Source organism: Fukomys damarensis, unplaced genomic scaffold (assembly GCF_012274545.1).
Source record: "Fukomys damarensis isolate Sample0158 unplaced genomic scaffold, DMR_v1.0_HiC HiC_scaffold_14, whole genome shotgun sequence".
In the NCBI taxonomy this organism is placed as follows: domain Eukaryota; kingdom Metazoa; phylum Chordata; class Mammalia; order Rodentia; family Bathyergidae; genus Fukomys; species Fukomys damarensis.
The window spans coordinates 73,576,511-73,598,010 of NW_022900926.1; the positions used below are offsets into that span (position 1 = coordinate 73,576,511).

At 40.9% G+C, this 21,500-nt stretch overlaps 1 protein-coding gene across 1 annotated transcript in view; it reads left to right on the forward strand.

Moving 5' to 3' along the window:
* Ccdc162p overlaps positions 1–21,500 on the forward strand; it is a 187,355-nt gene that overhangs the window by 40,655 nt on the left and 125,200 nt on the right. Inside the window, 5 exon segments of the mRNA XM_033763439.1 lie at positions 234–335; positions 3,044–3,205; positions 11,901–12,001; positions 12,356–12,491; positions 12,782–12,985. Coding sequence (XP_033619330.1) covers positions 234–335; positions 3,044–3,205; positions 11,901–12,001; positions 12,356–12,491; positions 12,782–12,985 — 705 coding nt within the window.

A 21,500-nucleotide genomic window follows, 5' to 3' on the forward strand; every position in this document is an offset into this window, starting at 1 on the left:
TATAGTCCACAATGAGTCACTGCATCTCATAGGCCAGGTACCAACAAGCATTGCTGTCACTTTCAGTGAATGTGTGATCCCTCAGAGACCCTTCCCGAGACCTCAGTTCCCTCAGACAACTTTGGCACCAAGACCAGGTCCTACCTCAGAAAGTCCTGGAAACATTTCGTTTGCAACTTTCATTGCTAACCACTCTGTTACATTGTAACTTTATGTGAATGTTTGTCCACTAGATCAAACCAAAATGTGATCCCTGGCAAAAGAAGATGATGATCAAACTTAAAGAACGAAAAAGAGTAGATATATTATTGCAACTCCAAGCAAAGTTTTTGAAGGTAAAAATAAATAATAATAATAATAATAAGCATGTTCTCTTGTAGATATAATTTTTGCTAAACAATTATCCTTTTAAAAAAGAATTTTCTCTTTTAAAAATGTTGGCATGATTCACCATGAAGACTTTATTTGGAACTTTTTAATCTAATTATCAGATTTTAAAGGTCCTATGATTTTCAGTATAAAATCGAAATTGTCGAAAGTGCCATTTAGCCGATCTAACATCAACCAAGTCTTGCTGTGACATTAGTCTAAATCATGTAACCTCTTTGAGTTTTACTTTCCTCTCCAGTGAAATAAAAATATTGGTCTAAATGACTTTTTATTGTGATTTTTTAAAAATACAACATTCACCATCTAAACCATTTTAAGTATATAGTTTGGTAATATTAAATATATTTTACATTGTGAATTTATATTCACAGATCCCCTGAACTTTTCCATCTTGCAAAATTGAAACTCTGTTCTATACCCATTAAACAATTCCCACCTGCTCAACCCCACCTTCTGGAAACCACCATTTTTCCTTCTATTTCTGTGAATTTCACTACTTTACTATATAGATAACAGTTTTGATTGGCTTATTTCACCTAGCATAATGTCCTCCAGGTTCAACTGTTAGAAGATGTCAATTCCCTCCTCTTTAAGGTTGAATAATATGGCCTTCTAAGTATATATTATGTTTTATCTGTTCATTTGTTGATGGACATTTGTGTTGCTTCCACCTTGTAATGATTGTGAATAATGCTGCCATGAACATATGCAAATATATTTTTGATATGCAAATATATTTGTGAGATCCTGCTTTCTTTTGAAGATGTCAGGAGTAAAATAGCTGAATCATATGTTAATCCTATTTTTAATTTTTTTGAGAAAACTACATATGTCTGTTGTCTGTAGCAGTTATGCCATTTTACAGTCCCACCAGCAGTACAGAAAGGTTCCAGTTTTGCCACATCCTTGTCAACACTTGTGATTTTGTTTTTGTTTGTTTTACAGTAGCCATCTTGATAGGTATGAGGGGATATGCATGCCTCCGATGATTAGTGATGCTGAGAATCTTGTCATATGTTTGTTGACCATTTGTGTATCTTCTTTAGGGATGGGGCTATTCAAATCCTTTGCTGGGTTGCCTATTTATTTGTTTGTTTATTTGGATTATTTGATTTTTTTCTTCTTATGTTGTAGTTTTTAAAAATATATTCTGACTATTGACCACTTACTGAATATATAATTAGAGAAAAATTCTCCCATTCTGTAGGTGGCCTTTTCGTTCCATTTATTATATTCTTTGATGAACGCAATTCTTTTTAAGTTTGATGTGATGCCATTCATTGACTTTTGCTCTTGTTGCTCAGGCTTTTGGTGTCATAGCCAAAAATTATTGACAACTCCAATATCATGAAGCTTTTCCCTACATTTTTTTTTTTTGGTATTGGGGATCAAACTCAGGATCTTGTACTTGTAAGGCAGGTGGCAGAACCACTTAGCTAAATCCCCAGCTCCTCTACATTTTCTTCTAAGAGTTTTATAATTTTAGGTGTTACATTTAAGTCTTCAATCCATTTGGAGTCAACTTTTACCTATGGTATAAGAATAAAACATTATTTCACATGTGGTTAGTCACTTTGCCAAACACCCTTTATTGAAGATACTGCCCTCTCTTCATTTCGTGATATAGCATCCTTGACTGCTTTTAGAGGGATTTATCGCTGAGCTCTATATTCTATTCCATTGGCCTACATGTCTGTCTTTATACTTGTACCATGCTGATTACTACAGCTTTATAAAACTGGGAAATTGGGATCTTCCAGCTTTGTTTTTCTTTTTCAAAATAGTTTTGGGTATTTGGAGGTTCCTTGAGACCCCATATGAATTTTAGGATTTTTTTTTTCCACTTGAAACTAGATTTCACTGTACAGTTCAGGCTGGCTTTGAACTCACTATGTAGCCAAGGCTGGTCTTGAACTCATGGAGATTCTCCTCCCTCACCTTCCTGAGCGCTGGGGTTACAGGCATGAGCTACCATACCTGGCTGGCTGGATTTTTCTGTTTGCAGGAAATACCTCTGAGGTGGTGATAGGAACTAGAATAAATCCCTAATTTGGTGATGTTAAAATTGTATAATGATGTGCATTATTACTAATGTAGAAGTTCAAGTCGAGGATTGTTATTCAATTCTCTATCTCCAGAAGAAAGAGGACAATTATTACATGGTGGTCATCTTGCAGTGATCTGAGGAGAAATATTACTAGTATTTCTGTTGACATGAACTACTGTGTGTAGGAAAGCCAGAGTTCCAATGGAGATATGAGCCCAACTCTGTATCCTTACAAAGCTCGGGCTCTGTGTGTGCTACCCTGCTGCCATCTCCTCCCTCTCTCAGCGGTGTCCTCACAGTGGACAGAGTTTGCCCAGCACTGATGGTGTTTATGTTTCACTGATGCCACGACGCTTGTTGGAGGTGCCATCTCAGGTTATCTTACAGTTGTCACGAATTTTAAATGCGCTGCTACATACATGTAAATACTTATGGTGTGGAATGGATGAACGTATTTGGATAATCACAATGCTAGAGTTGTTTTGTTTTTTTAGTTGAATAAAGTCCCATCTAGGGCTTCTTCCTTATTCATGGGTATGGGACAGATTTCTTGCTGAGGAGAAGGGAATAACAGTTGTACTAACTATTACTCCTCTCTTTTCTAAGATTTCTGACCCTAAGCGAGTAATGCAAGTGCTCCAAGACCACGCTGCTAAGACAATCACACTGAATCCACATCATCCATCTTTCATGACTCCCCAAGGTTTACATCAGTGCAATTATGACAAAATCTGGGAGAACATTTATAGCAATGTCAACCTCTACCAGGTAAAACATTAAGAAGTAACTAATATGCCTTTCTGTTTAACCTGGCATCTGTGGGCAGCTCTTAGAAATGTACTTCAGAAAAAAGAATGAAGGGGGGGAACAAAATGAAAGAAAGAGAGAGAGAGAGAGAGAGAGAGAGAGAGAGAGAAAGGTACTTTGATAGTTTTTCTGTCTCCCTCTCACCAAAAGCTCTGTTATCAAGCCAGGTTTGTTTTCATTATGAGGGAGCTTATATGTTTGCCAAAAGAAGCATATAAAGAGGATATGTTGTTCCTACTAAGACACAGACTTAAGTGGATTAATACTAATGCAAAGCTTCATATCCTAATGCTAAATACACAGGTGGACAGGGATTAAATATGGAGAGTGTTTAGAGAAAAGTGGTCCCTACAGGCTGATACTAATGGGGAAAGCCTCTCAAAAGGGCATGGAGCCTGGCTTGAAGGAGATGTAGGCTTGGACAAGTAGTGAAAAGAAAGAAGGTAGCACTTTGTAGAAGAGGTAGCAAGAATGATGGAGCCGGGTGTGGTGGCACACACCTATAACCCCAGCACCCTGGAGGCTGAGGCAGGAGGATTGACACAAGTTTGAAGCCAGCCTGGGCTATGTAGTGAGACCTTGTCTCCAAGAAAACATGAGAAACTAGAGACATTTATAGCTAACTGGATGCATACTGAGGCCATACTCTTAAGTGAGATAAAGCTTTACAGGTGTAAAAAGCGAATAGTTTCTCTGGTGTGAGAAACTGCAAGTGTAAATGAGGATCGCAATGTATAATAATATGAAATAGGAAGAAAAGGTCCAAAGGGGGAGGGGAGGGAACTAGTAGGGGTAGAGGAAAGGAAAGAAGAGAAAGGGAAAAATATGAGGAAAGGAAAAAACAGAACCGAAGTCTTTGTAAATAGCAAGGGGTGGAGTGGTTGAAGGGAGGGCAGAGGAATGGGGGAAAAATAAGAACCAAGATATGTCAGGTACAGGTACAAATTCTCAATGCTGAATGTCATCATTCTGTATATCTAAAATGTACCGATAAACTTAATGAGTAATGAGAAATGGTACACCTATACTGCAGAATACCACTCAGTAATAAAAAAGGAATAAACTCGATGCAAAAAAAAAAAACATGACGATGAAGCAGGGATATATTAGATGGTAAGTCCAAGTCCCACTCGGGTGAGTGAGGATTCATGTGGAATTATAGTGGAGAGAAATTGTGCTTTACTTGGAGAGCGGCCAGCACAAGTGAATACCTATAAATTCTGGACAAAGGAATTTGTGTTTTATCCTGCAAGGGCACTGATAGAGATAGATAGAGATAGAGATAGAGATAGATTTTTTTAAGAAAATTCACATGGCAGTACGATGTTAATCAGATTAAAAAAGGGAGTAACTGAAGCCACTTAGGCAGCTGCTGCACAGGGTAGGCATGGAGCTTGGCAGTTGAAGGAGGTTTTTACACAAAGCTGGGAGATGTTTCTCTTTACAGTGATAATGTGTTGTTGAAATGTTTTCTTTTTGTTTTTGTTTTGAGACAGGGTCTCACTATGTAGTTGAGACTGACCTGGAACTCACTGTGTAGCCCAGGCTGGTCTTGAACTCACAGTGATCCTCCTGCCTCAGCCTCCCAAGTGCCACTATGCCCAGCCTGTTGAAGTTTTAATATGCTATTATTTGTTTGTTGCTGTAAGTGAAGTTTTTGCTTCATTTGCTTACTTACGATGGGATGATCTGGATGTATTTATTCTCTGATAGGAAGGAGAAGAAAGAAAAGGAAGGAGAAAACTAAGATATAGATAATGCTTGGAGATGAGGAGAGGGTGGGCAGAAGAAACCAGGTGAGAGAGTCATTTGGAGGAAAGGAGAATGATATAATTTGTTTTAAAGTGCATAAGTCATAGAATTTTCAGGTTCAAAAGGTAAGATGCATATACCACAGTGATGTATGCACACCCGTGTTTATAGCGGCACCATTTGTAATACCTAAAACATGGGGACAGTCCATTTACCCATCAACTGGAGACTGGATAAAGAAGATGTGGTTTTCCTATAAAATGGAGTACTACTCAACCATAAAGAATTAGAAATTAGAGACATTTATAGCTAAGTGGATGCATACTGAGGCCATACTCTTTGGTGAAATAAATAGGACACACATGTGTAAATACCAAATAGTTTCTCTGGTGTGAAAAACTAAGTGTAAATAAGGTTGAAATTGTACAATTGGCAATATGAAATAGGAAGAAAAGGACTAAAGGTGTAGGGGAAGTGGGAAAGGTAGGGGAAAGGAAATAAGGGAAAAGAAAAAAATGTGAGGAAAGGAAAAAATGAAAACCAAGTTTTTGTAAATAGGGAAGGGAGGAGGGGGTGAAGGGAGTTCAGGGACAAGGGGAAAAAATGAGAACCAAGACCTGTCATGTAAAGGTACAAGATCCCAGTAATGAATGCAACCGTACTGTATACCTAAAATGTACCAATAAACTTAATTTTTTTAAAAAAAGGTAAGATGCAGGTGCTTGGGCCTGGTGTTCTAGGGAAGAGAGGAAGGGGTGGGAGGAGAGAGTTAATTGATTTCCAGGTATTTTGAAGTGATTTATGATAAACAGACTCCAGACTCCATAGTATATTTTCAGATTCCAGGTTCCATAGATGGGGCATGAGGGAGACATGTAACAGACACACAAAATACTCTACATATTTGTCTCAGTCACTTAGCAATTATTACCAAGATGCTGCCTTTGTGCCAGGAATCGGACTGGGCTCAGCCAATGAACAGACCCAGTCCTTGCCCAGGAGAGCACCATACAATAAATGAATAAACAAAAAAGTAGATCCGTAACTCTACCTTGTAAGCGCCATGATGAAGACCAGGGGGGCAGGGAGAGAACCATGGGTGCAGAGAGACGCCCTCTACCAAAGTCAGCAAAGATGGCTTGGTAGGGATGGGGGTGGCACTGGAGCTAAAATTCAGTGAATGAGATGGAGCCAGACGTGAAAACAGCCTAGAGGGCTGTTTCCAAGCAGAGAAGAGAAACACCACTGGGTTTAAGAAAGGAAATTTTCAGCTTATAAAACTGTATTTTCTACTTTCCTTCATATTTTCCTGTGGCTTCTTCGTGTATTTCCATCATTTTATACTGCCCGGGGGCCTCAGTGGTAGCCGGTTGCCACTCGGAATCTTAAATGCCAGTCAGGTGAGATTAGGATTGAGCGAAACACGTAGCAGCTGAGAGGAGTTACAAGCATGTGCGTATGAGTCTTGCAGCTGTTATGATTTTGCAAGCAGGTAGCGGCCAAGTTCAAAATGTAGCACAAGTATGCTGGTCAGCAGGCTGATTCTGAGGTTGGCAAGTGGCAACCAATATCCCACGGCAAGTAAATCTCTTGGGCTGTCCGTTTTGACAACCAGGAGAGAATGTAATCAATCACTAATGCCCCCGCAACATCAGGATGGTTTCTGGCTGATTCACAGTGAATGTTGTTCATCAATAGCCTTTATTTAAAGTTTTTGTTTTTTAATAAAAATTTCATGTTTTAAATAGTTTAATGTGTATGAAAAAGCTGCAAAGTAGTACAAAGAGTTCCCAATACACCTTTCACTCAGTTTCTCCCATTATTAACATCTCATATTACAGGGGCACATTTGTCAGGCCTAGGGAAGCAACATTACTAGTCACTGTTAACTAAACTTTATTTGTTCTCTTCCGGCTCCAAGGTCCTACCTAAGGCACCATATTGCATTTAATGATCCAACCTCCTCTGGTCTGTGCTAGGTTTCCAGATTTTCAGTGTTTATCATGATCTTGGCAGCCTTTAGGAGTTCTAGCCAGGCAACTTGGAGAAGGATCTCTAATTTGAGTTTGTCTGACATTTTTCTCATAGTTATACTGGGGCTATGGGTTTAGGCAAAGAGAAATATGACACAGACAAAAATACTCTTTCTCATCAGATAGTGTCGGGGAACAGGATATCAACATGGCAGGACTGGTGATGTTAATTTTGTTCATTTGATTGACTGAGTGGTATTTGCTAGGTTTACTCCATTCTAGTGATCATTTTTTTCTCCTTAAGGAATTCTTTCAAATTTATTTTAAACTCTAGTGGTGTTGTGGTTAGCAGGATTGGGCGAGGGAATACATTAAATACAGGGCTCATAACTTCTAAGGTTATTTCATGATGATTACCCAAAGAGTCAAATGCAAGGAATACAAGAGATTAACCACACACTAGAAGCCCAAAACATTCAACTGAGGGCCTAGACCCAAGCAGTTTCCCACACAAGTGCAGCTAAAGGCTTACAGTCCAAGGCAGTGTCCTCCTCTAGTGCATCCAGAGGCCCAGAGCCCACAGCAATGTCTCATGCTTCCGTATTGAGGATCTGCACCTGGAAGGCCCAAAGGCCAGTGGTGGAGGCCAGAAAATCTATGCTCATGAGATGAAGGATTTATGCCACCAAGCTGAGGGATCCACATTGGAGCCATGACATGATGCTTACGGTAAACTCAGAGCTCCCTTGATGAAATCAGCAGCCATTCCCAGCGACAGTGTGGTCCTGAGCTCCTCCTCTGATGAGAACAGCCGAGTTCGCATCAGGAAAACCGTCCGCAGCAAGCTTCTCCTAGAAAACCAACAGGCCAAGATCTTCCTCCCTAGTTCTCTTTTTATGACTCTTGGTAACATCCTTGGGTGGATCCTCCATGCCCAGACCACACTGATTCAATTCAGCTGGGCGTTACAAGTTGACCACTAGTCAATCCACTACAAGCAGTAATAAATACCTTCTGCTGTGAGATTTACAGAAAAGTTTCACAGTACAAAGAATTCCTACATACCCCTCACCCTTGTAAAAACAATTCATTCATAACTGAAAAGTGAAGTCCCTCTTTGACTATCATATCTCCCAATACTCATCCCCACTGCATCTCCTCAGAGATAAGCACCATCATTGTTTGCAGGTGTTTCAACAACATACACATACATATGTCCACATATATATAGTAGTCAGGTGTGGCGGTGCACACCTTTAGTCCAAGGTAGGAGGTAGAAGAAGACGTGATATAGGAAAATAACTGCGGGCCTGGTCAATGGCAAATGTGTAAAGTATGTGGCCTCACGACACGGAGGAATGAAGTCTCCAACCAAAGGAAGAAGTTAGGAGAGTCTCATTGGAAGTAAGGGGGAAAAAGTAGCTCCTGGATTTCCAGGAGGGTTCCTGAATCTTCATCAGGGGTAATTTATACAGCAAAATCACTGAGTCCAATGTGGGTCAGACCACCATCAACCTAAGGGTTACAAGTATAGCTGCTTGCTAATATTGATCCAATAGGCAAGCGAGTCACATAGCAAGGGTACACGGAAAGAACAAAGGCATTTGGAGAAGAGAGGGGAGTATGGGTTCCGACGTTCTGGTCCCCCACCTATGCCACTGATGTGGCTCTAGACTTACTGGACCAGCTGGTGCTAATTACAGTAAAATCTCAAGATGCTATTTATTTTGCAGGCCTGGCTATCACACCTGCATCCTGAGGCCTAGATCTCTTCAGATTTGCCTCTAGCCACCATTCTGATTTTTTTGTGCTGACTTCCTTGACGGCCCAACCCCTCTCTAACTGTGTATTAATTTCTCTCTAACTTAGCTGGCTATAATAGGAGGATTACAAGTTCAAGCCCAGTCTGGGGCAACTCAGTGACTTAGCTGGGCCCTGTCTCAAAATAAAGAAAGGCTGATAAATAGCTCAGTGTGCAGGCCCTGGGGTCAGTCCCTAGCACCAGGGCTGAGGCTGGGGGATATATATAACACTATATGTATTTTTGTGTTTTAGTTTTTTATATAAATAATATGTCACACTATGTGGATTCAGTTTCTTTTCATGCAACAATATGTCTTGAAGATCTGCCCCTGCAGATCTTTTAATGGTATTTATTCTTTTTAATGGTATTTTATTGTATGTCACAGATTACAGAACCATCCCCATGGCCAGTACTTCCCATTTTTTTCTCCTATTAAAAGCCATGCCTACTGAACTTTCTTGCACATGTGTTTCTTTGGAGTAGATATTTGGAAGTCGATTTTCTGGGTCACAGAATAAGCAAATATATTTCCATGGTTTCTGCCATCATGGTTATACCATGTTTCCCCCAGTGGAGACTTGTGAGAGTCCCTGTTTTCCCACATCCATTTTAACATTGTATATAATTGTCTGAACACTGATAATGTTTGTAATATTTCTGTCACATTTTGAGTTAGGCTTTTATTTACCATTGGCATTGAAAGGTAAACCTTCTCTAACACAATCCTAATTTCCAATTTATTTAAAGGTCTGGGATTGGGAAATAAATAAAAATATCATTTTTTCTTATAATTGTTAAGTAGTGATAATATTAACTAGAAAGAGATAGTTCTGGTCAAGATGGACTATTAAGACTTTCATATTCTTTTTAAATTTTTAAAAAATATTTAGTGTCCTGATTAGGACACGGCATGGACCAGCAAGGCCAAAGTGAATCTTCTGTTGGGTCAAGTTAGTTGTGAACCAGGCAATCCCTAAGAAAGCTGTCGTTCATTCGAATAACTGTAGATGGAAGGTACAATCATATTTTTAATATATGGATTCAATCGGTCACTGGTATTTAACCTTGGGAAGTAGCGAGGTGCTGCGTCCAGGCTGCGCAGTCAGGGAGCAGCGGTAGAGCCTCTTCCTGTGTCTCTCTCACTGGCCACAGCCCAAGGGGAAACGAGCCTCCACATGTCCCCAGTCTGTTACTGCTCCCTCCATTTCTAGAGTGAATGCTAGCCCGAGGTATGCTCTCATAAGAGTGTTTTATACAGTAGCTTCAATATGCAAGAAGTTCTAGGAGATGTGAGATGCCTTTCCCTGGTTCTTCTCATCAAATTCAGTAGAACGTTTACTCTTTTTTTGTTTGTGGCACCAGCAGTCGAACTCATGACCTCACGCTGGCCAGGCAGGTGCTGTGCTGCTGAACTACAGTCCCGGCCAGAACATTTACTTTTAAAAACAAGTATTTTCTGGCGACGATGGTGACATCATGGAAAAATTGGAAACCAAAAAGTACAAGGAAGAAAATAAAGAATCAACAATTATTACACCACCTACAATAACACTGTTGTTAATATTTGGTATACACAGCCTTTTAGTCTTTTCCTTTGCCTGTGAATAAACACACAAAAAATGTAGAGATGTTTTTGGGGGATGGAAAAAATAACAGAATACATTTACTTTTCCTGTAATTATTCCTGCCATCCTACTTCCCTATCTGCTGTCTCAGCCGGCTTTCTAGCAGGAAGTGAGATGTGTCATCAGCAGAAATCTCAGAACTCAAATTCACGTGAACCTGGGCATGCTGCCTAAGACCCAGCACAGGCTAGGGAAAGGGCTACTGACTTACCTGCCTGGAAGAAAGATTGAGCACAGAAGGTACTGGCATTCTAGTTTCGAGGCAGCTTTGCTGCTTACCTCCATATACTTCCAACTCCTAAGGGGGCACCCTCCCGGGCTTCTGGTATTTTCAAAGCAGCTTCCTTTTGTGGGCTGTGTTTGACCCTATTTCCCGGAATATGCCGAGGTATCTCCCATTCCTCATCCCAGTCTCTCTGCCCGCTTCCTTTCTTCCTGGCAATCTGCTGGTCAAGGAGCCCTTTTGTGGTTTGCTCAGTCAGTCCTTCAAATGTTTTTCACTCTAACTTGACGTCACTTTCTGTCTTTTCCTATGTAATTCTAGGTAATTTTAGAAGCAGCTGAAAAGGTCACAATCCCGTCAGGAAAAGGATGTGGCTCTAAGCCTTCCTTCTGGGAGTTCATGGGGCAGTGCTGAACTACAGTCCAAGAGCACTCCAGGCCCAGGAGGCAAAGGGCTCCATGGGACCCCTCAAACCCAAAAATGTATCCATTCAGCTTCCCCATAGGGTGTATGTTTTCTGGCAGATTTTTTTTTTTTTAATTAACATGCTCTTCATTTGGGGATGCTTTTCTGATTCTGTCATTGGAACAGGAGTACCCCATGTCACCTCCCAGGACTTTTCCTGTTCTAGGACTGTAGTATGCGCACCGAAGTTTACTGACATGTACACAAACACTGCTCACAGGCAGAGCGGATCACTGCTTAACGGTAACCACCATCATGTCCCACCTACCCCTCCTCATGTCAAGATTCCAATGCGTATGTTCTTGAAAATTTTATGTGACTGATTTTTTTTTTTTGTAAAGTGAATTGCGTAAAACAGCGGGAAGTGGGGTGGCTGCTATTTAAATGCCATGAATATTTTCATAAAACAAAAACCGGAAGCCTGGTATGGTGGCACACATCCGTATTCCGAGCACTTCGGGAGGCTGAGACAGGAGGAGTAGTTTGTGCAGCTAAACAATTTAGGGAGAACCTGTCTCAAAATATAAAGTAAAAATTTTAAGAAGGGCCAAGGATGTAGCTTAGTGTGGGGGTCTGGTCCTAGTACTGCAAAAGCAAAAACTTGTTTAGTAAAAACTCTGAGCCTTTAATTTATGGTTGAAATCTAGATTTTCTGTGTGTATGTCAGGTAGAAATGGATCAAGATGTTCTTTTATTAATGCATCGAAATGGCTCATGATATTTAATTTTATGATGACTCGAGTATGATTTTGTTAATAATATTGAAAATGTTCATGGACTTGAACTCACACTAACTTTTTGATTGACTGTTAAGGACAATGACCTTTCAATGGAACGAAATGAAAATGATGTAGCCCAAAGTCTCAGCCAAGTCTCCGTGACTGACGGTCCTGTCAAAGAGAGAAAAGACACAGGGTAAAAAAATTTTTCATTGGAAAGGGATTTAAAAACTGTGGGGAAATTGAGTGATTGATTGACTAATATAAGTTAACTAAAAATACTTGAAGTTGGAATGAAAGGAAGACTCTTAAAACAGGCCAAACAACTGAATTAATGTTTCACTCTAGGACTGTGTTTTCAACAGGAGTGATTGCTAAGAGAAATTTCTATTTTCACCCATGTAGAGTAGTTAATTTCCCTCCAGTACATTTTAAAGGGTAACTATTATGAAATTCCCTTAAGTTAAATAGATCAACTTCAATTTTATGTGAATTTTCTGAACTACTTTGAAGTGAAAAGTATTTATTGTATTTCTCCTGCTTGCTAAAGATACAACTATGAGATGGCGCTACAATTCCTGGGCCTGGATGATGGGACTGGGCCCAGGGACCAGAACCCTGCCTTGATGAGAGGGGCCTTCTTGTCCTTCCTGTGTCTGCGCCACCTGCGAATCCGGGAGCTACAGGTATGTGAATGACCTGTCACACTGGTTTCAGGTCTCCAGAAAGTCTGACTGTCTAGAAAGGGGGCACTCCTGTTTTTCAGCAACAGTACATTTTTATGCTTTTGCTCTTTATGCTTTTTTGCTCTTTCCACTTTTTTTTTAGAGCAGGAAATCAGCCCCCTTCTGGGATGCTGTGTTCCTTTCTCCACAGTTGGTTGGACTCACCCCTCTTGAGACCCTTACAAGTTTTACTCAGTGGGGTGGAGCAAAGCAAAGGGCTGAGGGCTGATTCTGTTCTTTCTCTGTTTCAGCGCACCTGCTTAGGAATTCTGAACTATTTCAGATCTGTTGAGCGAACTTTGACGATCAGTACCTCAGGCCTTACCTTGGTTTCTGGGAAACTGGTCCCCATTGCGGAAGACAGTTCTTGGCTTAATATCGCAAAAGGAGGCCTGGGCACCTTGCAAAGCCCAGGAGCTCAGCACTTTGTCCACGGGACACCTGCTGAGCACAAGGTGAGCTATTCTGCTGCTTTTCTTCCTTGTTTATCTCCCCAAACACCTTTTTCTTAGCGGCTGGAATCAGTTAACATGATAGAGTAACAAGTGGGGAATTTACCAGAAAAATGGCTTATAAAAAATTATAGTAAAAGGAAAAATGACTTTCTAATCACAGTGAGACCCAGCATTCACATGGGAGCAGGATGCAAACAGAGTATAAGAAAGCAGCCCTGGAGATTACAAGAGGAAGGGAACATGTCAATTGTTGGATTGTTGATTTTATGGTGAACAGAGAAAGCAGGAGAGGCCCTTTCCGTTATACAGTACTGGACTTGTTCAAAGGTACAAAGAAGAGGTACCTTTTGCCCCTTTACTGTTTTCTAAGCACTAAATGGGAAAAAAATTAAAAACAAAGGTAGAAAAAAATTAGAAAAATTTAGAACTGGGCCTAGCATGGTGGCACACACCTATAATCCCAGTACTCCGGAGGCTGAGGCAGGAGGAGCACTGGGAGTTGAGGCCAGCCTAGGCTATATAATGAGTTCAAGGCTAGTCTAAAGTATGTAGCAAGACTCTGTCTCAAACAAACAAACAGAATTGAACAATTAGAAACTCTGTCATTCTAAAAACCTATTTTCCTGGTGCATTTGATGTCTCTTGAATGAATTTTTCTACAGTGTCTAAAATTTCAGCCCTGCCTAACAAAAGACGGATAAGACAAAATTTATATTAAATCTATTTCTCTGAAATGAAATTGAGAATGTCTACCTTTCAGTGCAGTTATAGATGCTCCTGAAATACTTTCATCTCAACCTCTGGAAAATTTATTCCGTGAAGCCAGAGTTTAATATGAATGTGACCTTCTTAAAGACGCTACATTGACAAATGTAAAAAACAAAACCCCTTTAGGGGCCAGCCACACCATATTCTGTGCCTTTGTGTCTGTAGGGCATCAAATCTTACTGGTAACCGTTGCTCACCTGCACACAGCTTAGAGCAGTGCTGTGCAGGAGAAGTATAATACCAGCCACATACATAAAGCTTTCCAGTAGCCACATTGTCAAAATGGAAGGCAACGTGTGAACTTCATTTTAATAATATAATCTATTTAACCCAATGTATGTAAGACACCATTTCCACATGTAATTCATATAGAAAGCTCTTTTTGATGAGATACATACTTTTGTTTTTCTTCAGACAAGGTCTCACTACATAGTCCAGCTGATCTTCAGTTCACTGAGTAACCAAGGCTGGCCTAGAACTCACAGCCCTCCTGCTTCAGCCTCGTGTATGCTGAGATTACAGGCGTGCGCCACCACATCCAGCTCATATACATTCTTTCATATTAAGCCTAGAGAATCTGATGTATATTTTATATGGATAACGTATTTCAATTCGGGCAAGCCACATTTCAAGTCTGTAATGGCCACGTGTGGCTATAAGCTACTATATTGAACAGTTCACTCTAGATATTAAGAAACATTTTATTTTCCCATCCAGTCACCTGGAGTCCTTCACTAATGTCCCAGCCAGGCTTCCATCTTGGTCTCCTTCCCAAGCAAGCATCCCCCAACCCTCAGCACACACAGATTTCTCTGAACTTTTCTTATCCTTCTTCCCTCCCTGGATCCAAGCTCATCAAACCCAGCTAATACGCCTCTCAGAGGAGCTGGAGAGGAGTTCAGATGTTTTGAATAAACATTCATGTAAAACATCTTTCTCTTACTAATATTGGTTGTACCACAGCCGTCATATGCTATTTTGCTAATAGATCTTTTAAAAATTGTTTTTACCATAAGGCTCTCTCCCGGTTTTGTTTTTTTTTTTTTTTTTGGAATGGAGATGGGGGAGGGTAGAAATAAAGGACAAGAGAAGTGACAAGGAGTATCCTGCCACATGCATTGTAGGAAGTGCTCCTCAGAGCAATATTTCTTTACTAAATGCCCATAAATGATAGGAATAGCAGTACCTTTAAAAGCTACCCACTGCTGTTATTTTAGGGTGAGATCCACAAGGCATAGCCTTCTGTCTTTGGTATGATCGTGGGCACTTGTCAGCGCACACACCAGTATGCCAAGTTCTGAACGATGTGATTATTCTCACGGAGGGGAAAGAAAAGTACAGATGCTGATCTGTTACACTGATCTCACCAGACCTGGAGGCAGGACTGCTGGGAATGGGAACAAGACCACTGAGAGAAACAAACAGACAGACCCAAAAACATCACTAAGTTTCCCAGGTGTGGAGGCCTGGTAGCCTGTGCTGTGTTCAGGATCTGGTGCAAACCGGTGTGCTAGTAACGCGAGCTGTTGTGGGAAGCCAGGGAAATGAGGCTGCAGAGAGGCGTGGGCTGGACAGGAAAGGTTAGGCTCTTCTTAGGCTGTGGGACCCATGCCAAGGTTGCTGGGGAACAGAAAGGAGGTATAAAGAGGAGAATGTCTCTCTTCATTGCCTTGGAAGTGTCTCCAGGATCTTTGCCCAAATGCAATCACAGTTATTCCCCTGCTAGAAGTCCTTCGTGAGGTTCCTGTTTTTCATAAGATGAAGTGCAGGCTTCTTGGTGACATTTACAAGGCTATGCACAGCCTGGGACCTGCCAACTTCTTGGACCTCCCCCATTGTCTCTATATTTCCATCTTATAGCGTGGGGCCTGGACCTCCTCTTCATGGGCAGAGCTACTTACGCGTCTGGGCCCCTTTGTCCCTTGCCTCTTCTGATTCAAGAATCCATCCCAATATCTCCTCTCTGAGAAGCCTTCCTTGCATCTCTAAGGAGCTGAGCACTTCTCCCCCTTACTGGCCTACCTCCATCATATGGCTGTTGAGTTTGTTATCTGTTCCCACGGGTTGTGAGCCCATCATCCATCCATCCATCTGTCCAGCTGTCTGTCCATCCATCCATCCATCCATCCATCCCACAGATATTCTGATGAGTATACTAGGAACTATTCTAGGTCTCAGGAATATAGCAATGAACAAAACTAGCCTAAAATTCCTGTCATCCTGGGAGTTCCCTGATGGAGAGGGAGAGACAGGAAATAAGCAACATACATAGAATGTTGGATAATTTAGTACCAAAGCTTTCCCACATGTCCTAGCCTTGCACTTGTGTGGGACCTCATGACCAGCTTTGGACAGTGGGCTCTGAGTGGAAATGACACATGTTAGTGTCGGTCCAAAGTACTTGGGAGCTGGTCCCTACCCTCTAATTCTCTTCTGCTTCGGGCAGTGGAAGGCATGTGTCAAAATGGGCAAATCACATTTGGAAACATCCTGCATCCCTGGTCACTGCTGGGAGGTGGCAGTGTAGAGAGCAACTGGTCCTGCAGTAGGCTCTGGATGAGTGAGAAATTCATTTTTAGTGGTTGCATGCTGAACCCTGAGGTTGTTTATCACAGAGTAACCTAGCCTTTGTGGATTAATGTAGATAGAGGCGCTGTGGGGAAAAATGAAGTAGGAGAGGGAAGTACAAAATTCTGGAAGTGGGTGATGTAATGGCATTAGTTGTAAGTACGGTAGTCAGGGAAGGCCTATGGAGAAAGTATGATCTGAGTAGAGACATGAAGGAAATCAGGAAGCAAACCACATGAGTGGAGAAGAATGCAAATAGAGAAGAGAACCAGTGCAAAGGCCCTGAGGCAGGACTGTCCAGCAGGATTATAGGATCAGCAATGAATTCCGTGCAATTAGAGTAGATGAAGAAAAAAGCAATGAACAGTGAGGCTAGAGAGAAGGGAGAAGGTTATATCAACCCTGTGAGAACTTTGGCTTTGGCTGAGTGAAAGGGGAATCTTTAGAAAGTTTTGTGAAGAGCTGGCCTGGGGATTTAGTTCAGTGGTGCCACTGCCTGCCCTGAAAGCACAAGGTCCAAAGTTCGATCCCCAGTACAAAAAAAAAAAAGAAGAAGAAGAAGAAGAAGAAAGAAAGTCTTGTGCAAAAGAATGATATGATTTTATGTACATTTTAACACTTATGCTTGCACAGTGGGAGCAGACAGAGGGTATTTTAGGGCTGATGAAGGGAGACTCCTTCAGAGGTTATTGTATTAATCAATACAGAGATGATGAGGCTAAGAAAAGTGCCTAGTGTGCAATGGTCAGATTCTGAGTGTTCACTCGTGTGCCACATAACCACTTTCCTGTCAGTGATGAGCCAACCACATATACAAAAAGATTCTCAGCTGAGAATTTACTATCACCTAGTGATGTCGTGGCCATCTTCACATCATAGTGCAATACGCTACTCGTGTCTTTGTGGAGACGCTGGTGTAAACAAACCTGAGGAGGCACATTAAGGTAATGTTACTTACCACTGTGCTCCATGTGCTTACAGTAACCAGCACAGAGACAGGGAAGGTTTTGTAGCCTTGGAGAGATAGACTCCATACATTCGTAGTAGGCAACACTGTCTATGCTTGTTCTATGGTCTACAATGTTCACACAACAAAATCACCTCATAACACATAAGAACTTGTCCTCGTCATAAAGTAATACATGACTGCATTTCAAAGATACAGCTAACATGATTTCTAAGCAGTGAAGTCGAGGTTGATACTAAAATTTTGATCTGAGCATTTGGATCTTGAGAGTTGCGGTCTTGAGTTATGAATGGAGCAGATTTGTTGGGGAGGTCATAATATGCTGGATATTTAGGAGGCAAAAGGAAGGAGAGAGCTAGATATACGTCTTTCACATAGTGGGTATTTAATCAATGTTTGTTTGACAAAAGAATGGTTGTGAGACTATGAAAGAACCATACATGAAAATACAAAGTGTATCATAATATTCCAAGGCAGAGCAATTAACCATAACTAATAGCATTATACTCATAGGACAGGAAGAAAAATAAAGTCAAAGATATCTTTGACCTTCTTTATAAAAGATTGTAGCCAAATGATTAAATCATTTGCCAAACAATTTTTATTGATTCTTAGGCTGACCTATTATCTTAAATTAATGCAAGATAATTTAGGAAAAGGTCAACTAGTCAGATAAGTGCTGTTATGTTGCCAAAAGCCCTAAAATTCACACTGACAAGTAATGGCAGAAGTCACCATGGAGAAAAGTCAACAATGGGCCAGCAACTTTCCTGTAGTTACTGTTTTCGGCAAATAGATATCTTCGGATCAGTTAATTTGTAGGCTTAAAAACACATATGAATCATTCCAAAAATCATATTTTTTTTTACTCAGACAGATAATTATTGCCCTTCCCTTCTTGCCACTGCCCCAAGCATAATATTGAAGGAACAAATCTCCAGACCACAAAACCTTTGGAAGGAGGGTCTTCCACATGACCGTGGAAAAAATATTTTTTAAAATAAGAAAACATTACAGTGACTGAATGATAATCCTACATGAAGCAATTTGGCCATTTGGTCTTCAAAATGCATCTTCTGTAGACACAGGTGAACGTTCCAGAGGCAGGAAACAAGGGAGGGAAAGAGGGCAACATATAGCAAAAGGAGGAATAAATATGTAGGTCTTCACAATAGTTTAAACAATGAAGCACAGTTGGGGAGAGAGGGGCAATGATTACTTAAACAGACGAAGGTATTACAGTTGGCATCTAGGTGGTACTGCTGCACACCTTCAGCTTTAGAACTCATTTTGGTAGCTATTTCTTTAAAGTCTTATACAATTCACCCAAACTTGAACAGGGGAAAGTCTTTTCCAGGAAAGTGTATAAAGTTTAACACATTAAATTGTTCCTTTTCTTCCCTTAACAAGAGATAATAGTTAAATGTCAATAGAAGCCAACGTGGTAATTTATAAACCTAAGAAAGCTGTTAACTTTTGTGTGCAACATGTCATTTTCCAGCATCTTTTCTGTTTTCTATTGGTACTAAGATTCATGTACATTGTTTTATAAGAATCAGTAATTGTGGTGCATGCCTGTAATCCCAGCACTCGGGAGGCTGAGGCAGGGGGATCCAACTCCAGTCCTTGAGCTTGCAAGGCAGGCAACGGAGACTCTAATTATTTTTTAAAGTGATGACTAAAAGATAGCAAGAAGCAAAGCAAAAACAAAAACATAGTCTTCTACAGGAAGGATACCTATGAAATATCCCTTTTGATGAAATATTATGAAAGATGGCTGTTATTTAGACATGCTCACACTTCTTTATTTATTGGAAAGTTGCTAAGTTTCCACATGAATAAGTAAGAATCTAGGATTTTATAAACCAGTTGTAGAACAATAAAACTGAAGTGACTCAGAGATCCTCCATCCACATTTTTTGTTGTTGTTGTTTTTTGAGACAGGGTCTCACTATGTAGTTGAGACTGACCAGGAACTCACTGTGTAGCCCAGGCTGGTCTCGAACTCACAGTGATCCTCCTGCCTCAGCCTCCCAAGTGCTGGGATTATACCTGGCTGTCCATCCACACTTTTTTTTTTTTTTTTGAGAAAGGGTCTCACTATGTAGTTGAGACTGACCAGCACCTCACTGTGTAGCCCAGGCTGGTCTCGAACTCCCAGTGATCCTCCTGCCTCAGCCTCTCAAGTGCTGGGATTATACCTGGCTGTCCATCCACACTTTTTTTTTTTTTTTTGAGAAAGGGTCTCACTATGTAGTTGAGACTGACCAGCACCTCACTGTGTAGCCCAGGCTGGTCTCGAACTCCCAGTGATCCTCCTGCCTCAGCCTCTCAAGTGCTGGGATTATACCTGGCTGTCCATCCACACTTTTTTTTTTTTTTTTGAGAAAGGGTCTCACTATGTAGTTGAGACTGACCAGCACCTCACTGTGTAGCCCAGGCTGGTCTCGAACTCACAGTGATCCTCCTGCCTCAGCCTCCCAAGTGCTGGGATTATACCTGGCTGTCCATCCACACTTTTTTTTTTTTTTTGTACCAGGGATTGGACTCTGGTCCTTGCGCTTGCGAGGCAGGCAGCAGAATCACTGAGCTAAATCCCCGGCCCTCTATCCACATTTTTGACGTTGACGATTAGCCATCTAAACTAAGGATAATCTGCCATTTGTGAAGGCTCCAAAGGGTTCCTGTATTTGTACAATAGGCAATGTTGTATCCACAAATCAGGAGAACTAGGATATGACTGCTTAAAATCATAAATTCTATATATTCTATCCAACAACTGATTACTTAGAAAAGTTTTTGTAATAGTGCAAAGATGTGGGAGCCAGGGCTTTACCTCAGTGGTTCCCCTGCCTGCCTTGCAAGTGCAAGAACCGGAGTTCAATCCCCAGTAACAAAAAAAAGTGAAAAAAAATGCATAGATGCGGGATGAATCATTTGGAGCTCTTGTTTCATAGTTTAAGTGACTCACGAATAACAACTAAGAATCCGATTATTTTTCTTAAACTATAAAATATATATTGTAACAAAAAAACTGATAACAAAAAATGTTGGCCAGGATTTGGGGAAATTGGAATCTTTGTGCACTCTTAGTTGAAACATAAAATGGTGTGACTACAATGGAAAACAGTATGGTATTTTCTCAAAAAATTGAAAATATAATCATTATATATTATTCAGCACTTCTATTTCTGGGTAAATATTCAAAAGAACTAAAAAAGTGTTCAAACAGATATTTTGTACACCTGTGCTCATAGCTGCATCAGTCACAACAGCCAAAAGGTGGCAGCAACTAAGTGTCCATCAACAAATGAAGTATGTGTACTGCAAAATATAATTCGCAGCTTTAAACCAGAATGAAATTTTGACATGTGCTATAATATGAGTGAAACTGAGCATTATGCTAACAAGCCAATCACAAAGAGTAAATATTACATGATTCCATTTGTGTGTGTCTTAGTCGCTGCTTTGTCGCGGGGACACTGTATTCGACACCCACGGTTTAAAGGAGGAGAGGTTCATTTTGGCTCACGTTTTAAATCCATAGTCCTCTGGCTCCGAGGCAGGACAGCATGGCAGAGGGACGTGGTGGCAGAAAAGCTGCTTACCTCATGGTGGTCAGGAAGCACAGAGGAGGAGATGCAGGGAGAAGCTGGGAGGGGAAATACACTCTTCCAGGTCACCCCAGTGACCTCCCTCTTCTCATCTGATCCCAGCTCCTAGTAGCAGCAGGTCAGCTCTAATACACCAATAATCCGGATACATTCTATACACACATGGCTTTGGGGGCTATTTTAGATCAGAACCGTAGCAATGAGGGACTAGAATAGTCACATAGCATTCATGGGGCTAGAAACTAGAACGGCCATTGCCAGGGCCTGGGGGTGGGGTGCAGTGGGATGGAGAGTTCTTGCTTGGTGGCTACAGATTTTGGTTTTTCAAGATTTTAAAAAAAAGAGTTCTGGAGATAAGTGATAATGATGGTTGTAGAACAATGTGACTGTATTTAATGCCAATGAAATGTACACTCAAAATGATTACGATGGTAACTTTTATGCTATTTGCATTTCATTATACTAATATATACATAGCAAAGAACTAGGTGGACCTGGGATTTAGCCCCACCTGCCTCGAAAGTGCAAGGTCCAGAGTTCGATTCCCAGTACCAAAAAGAAAAGGAGAGAGAGAGAGAGAGAGAGAGAGAACTAGTGA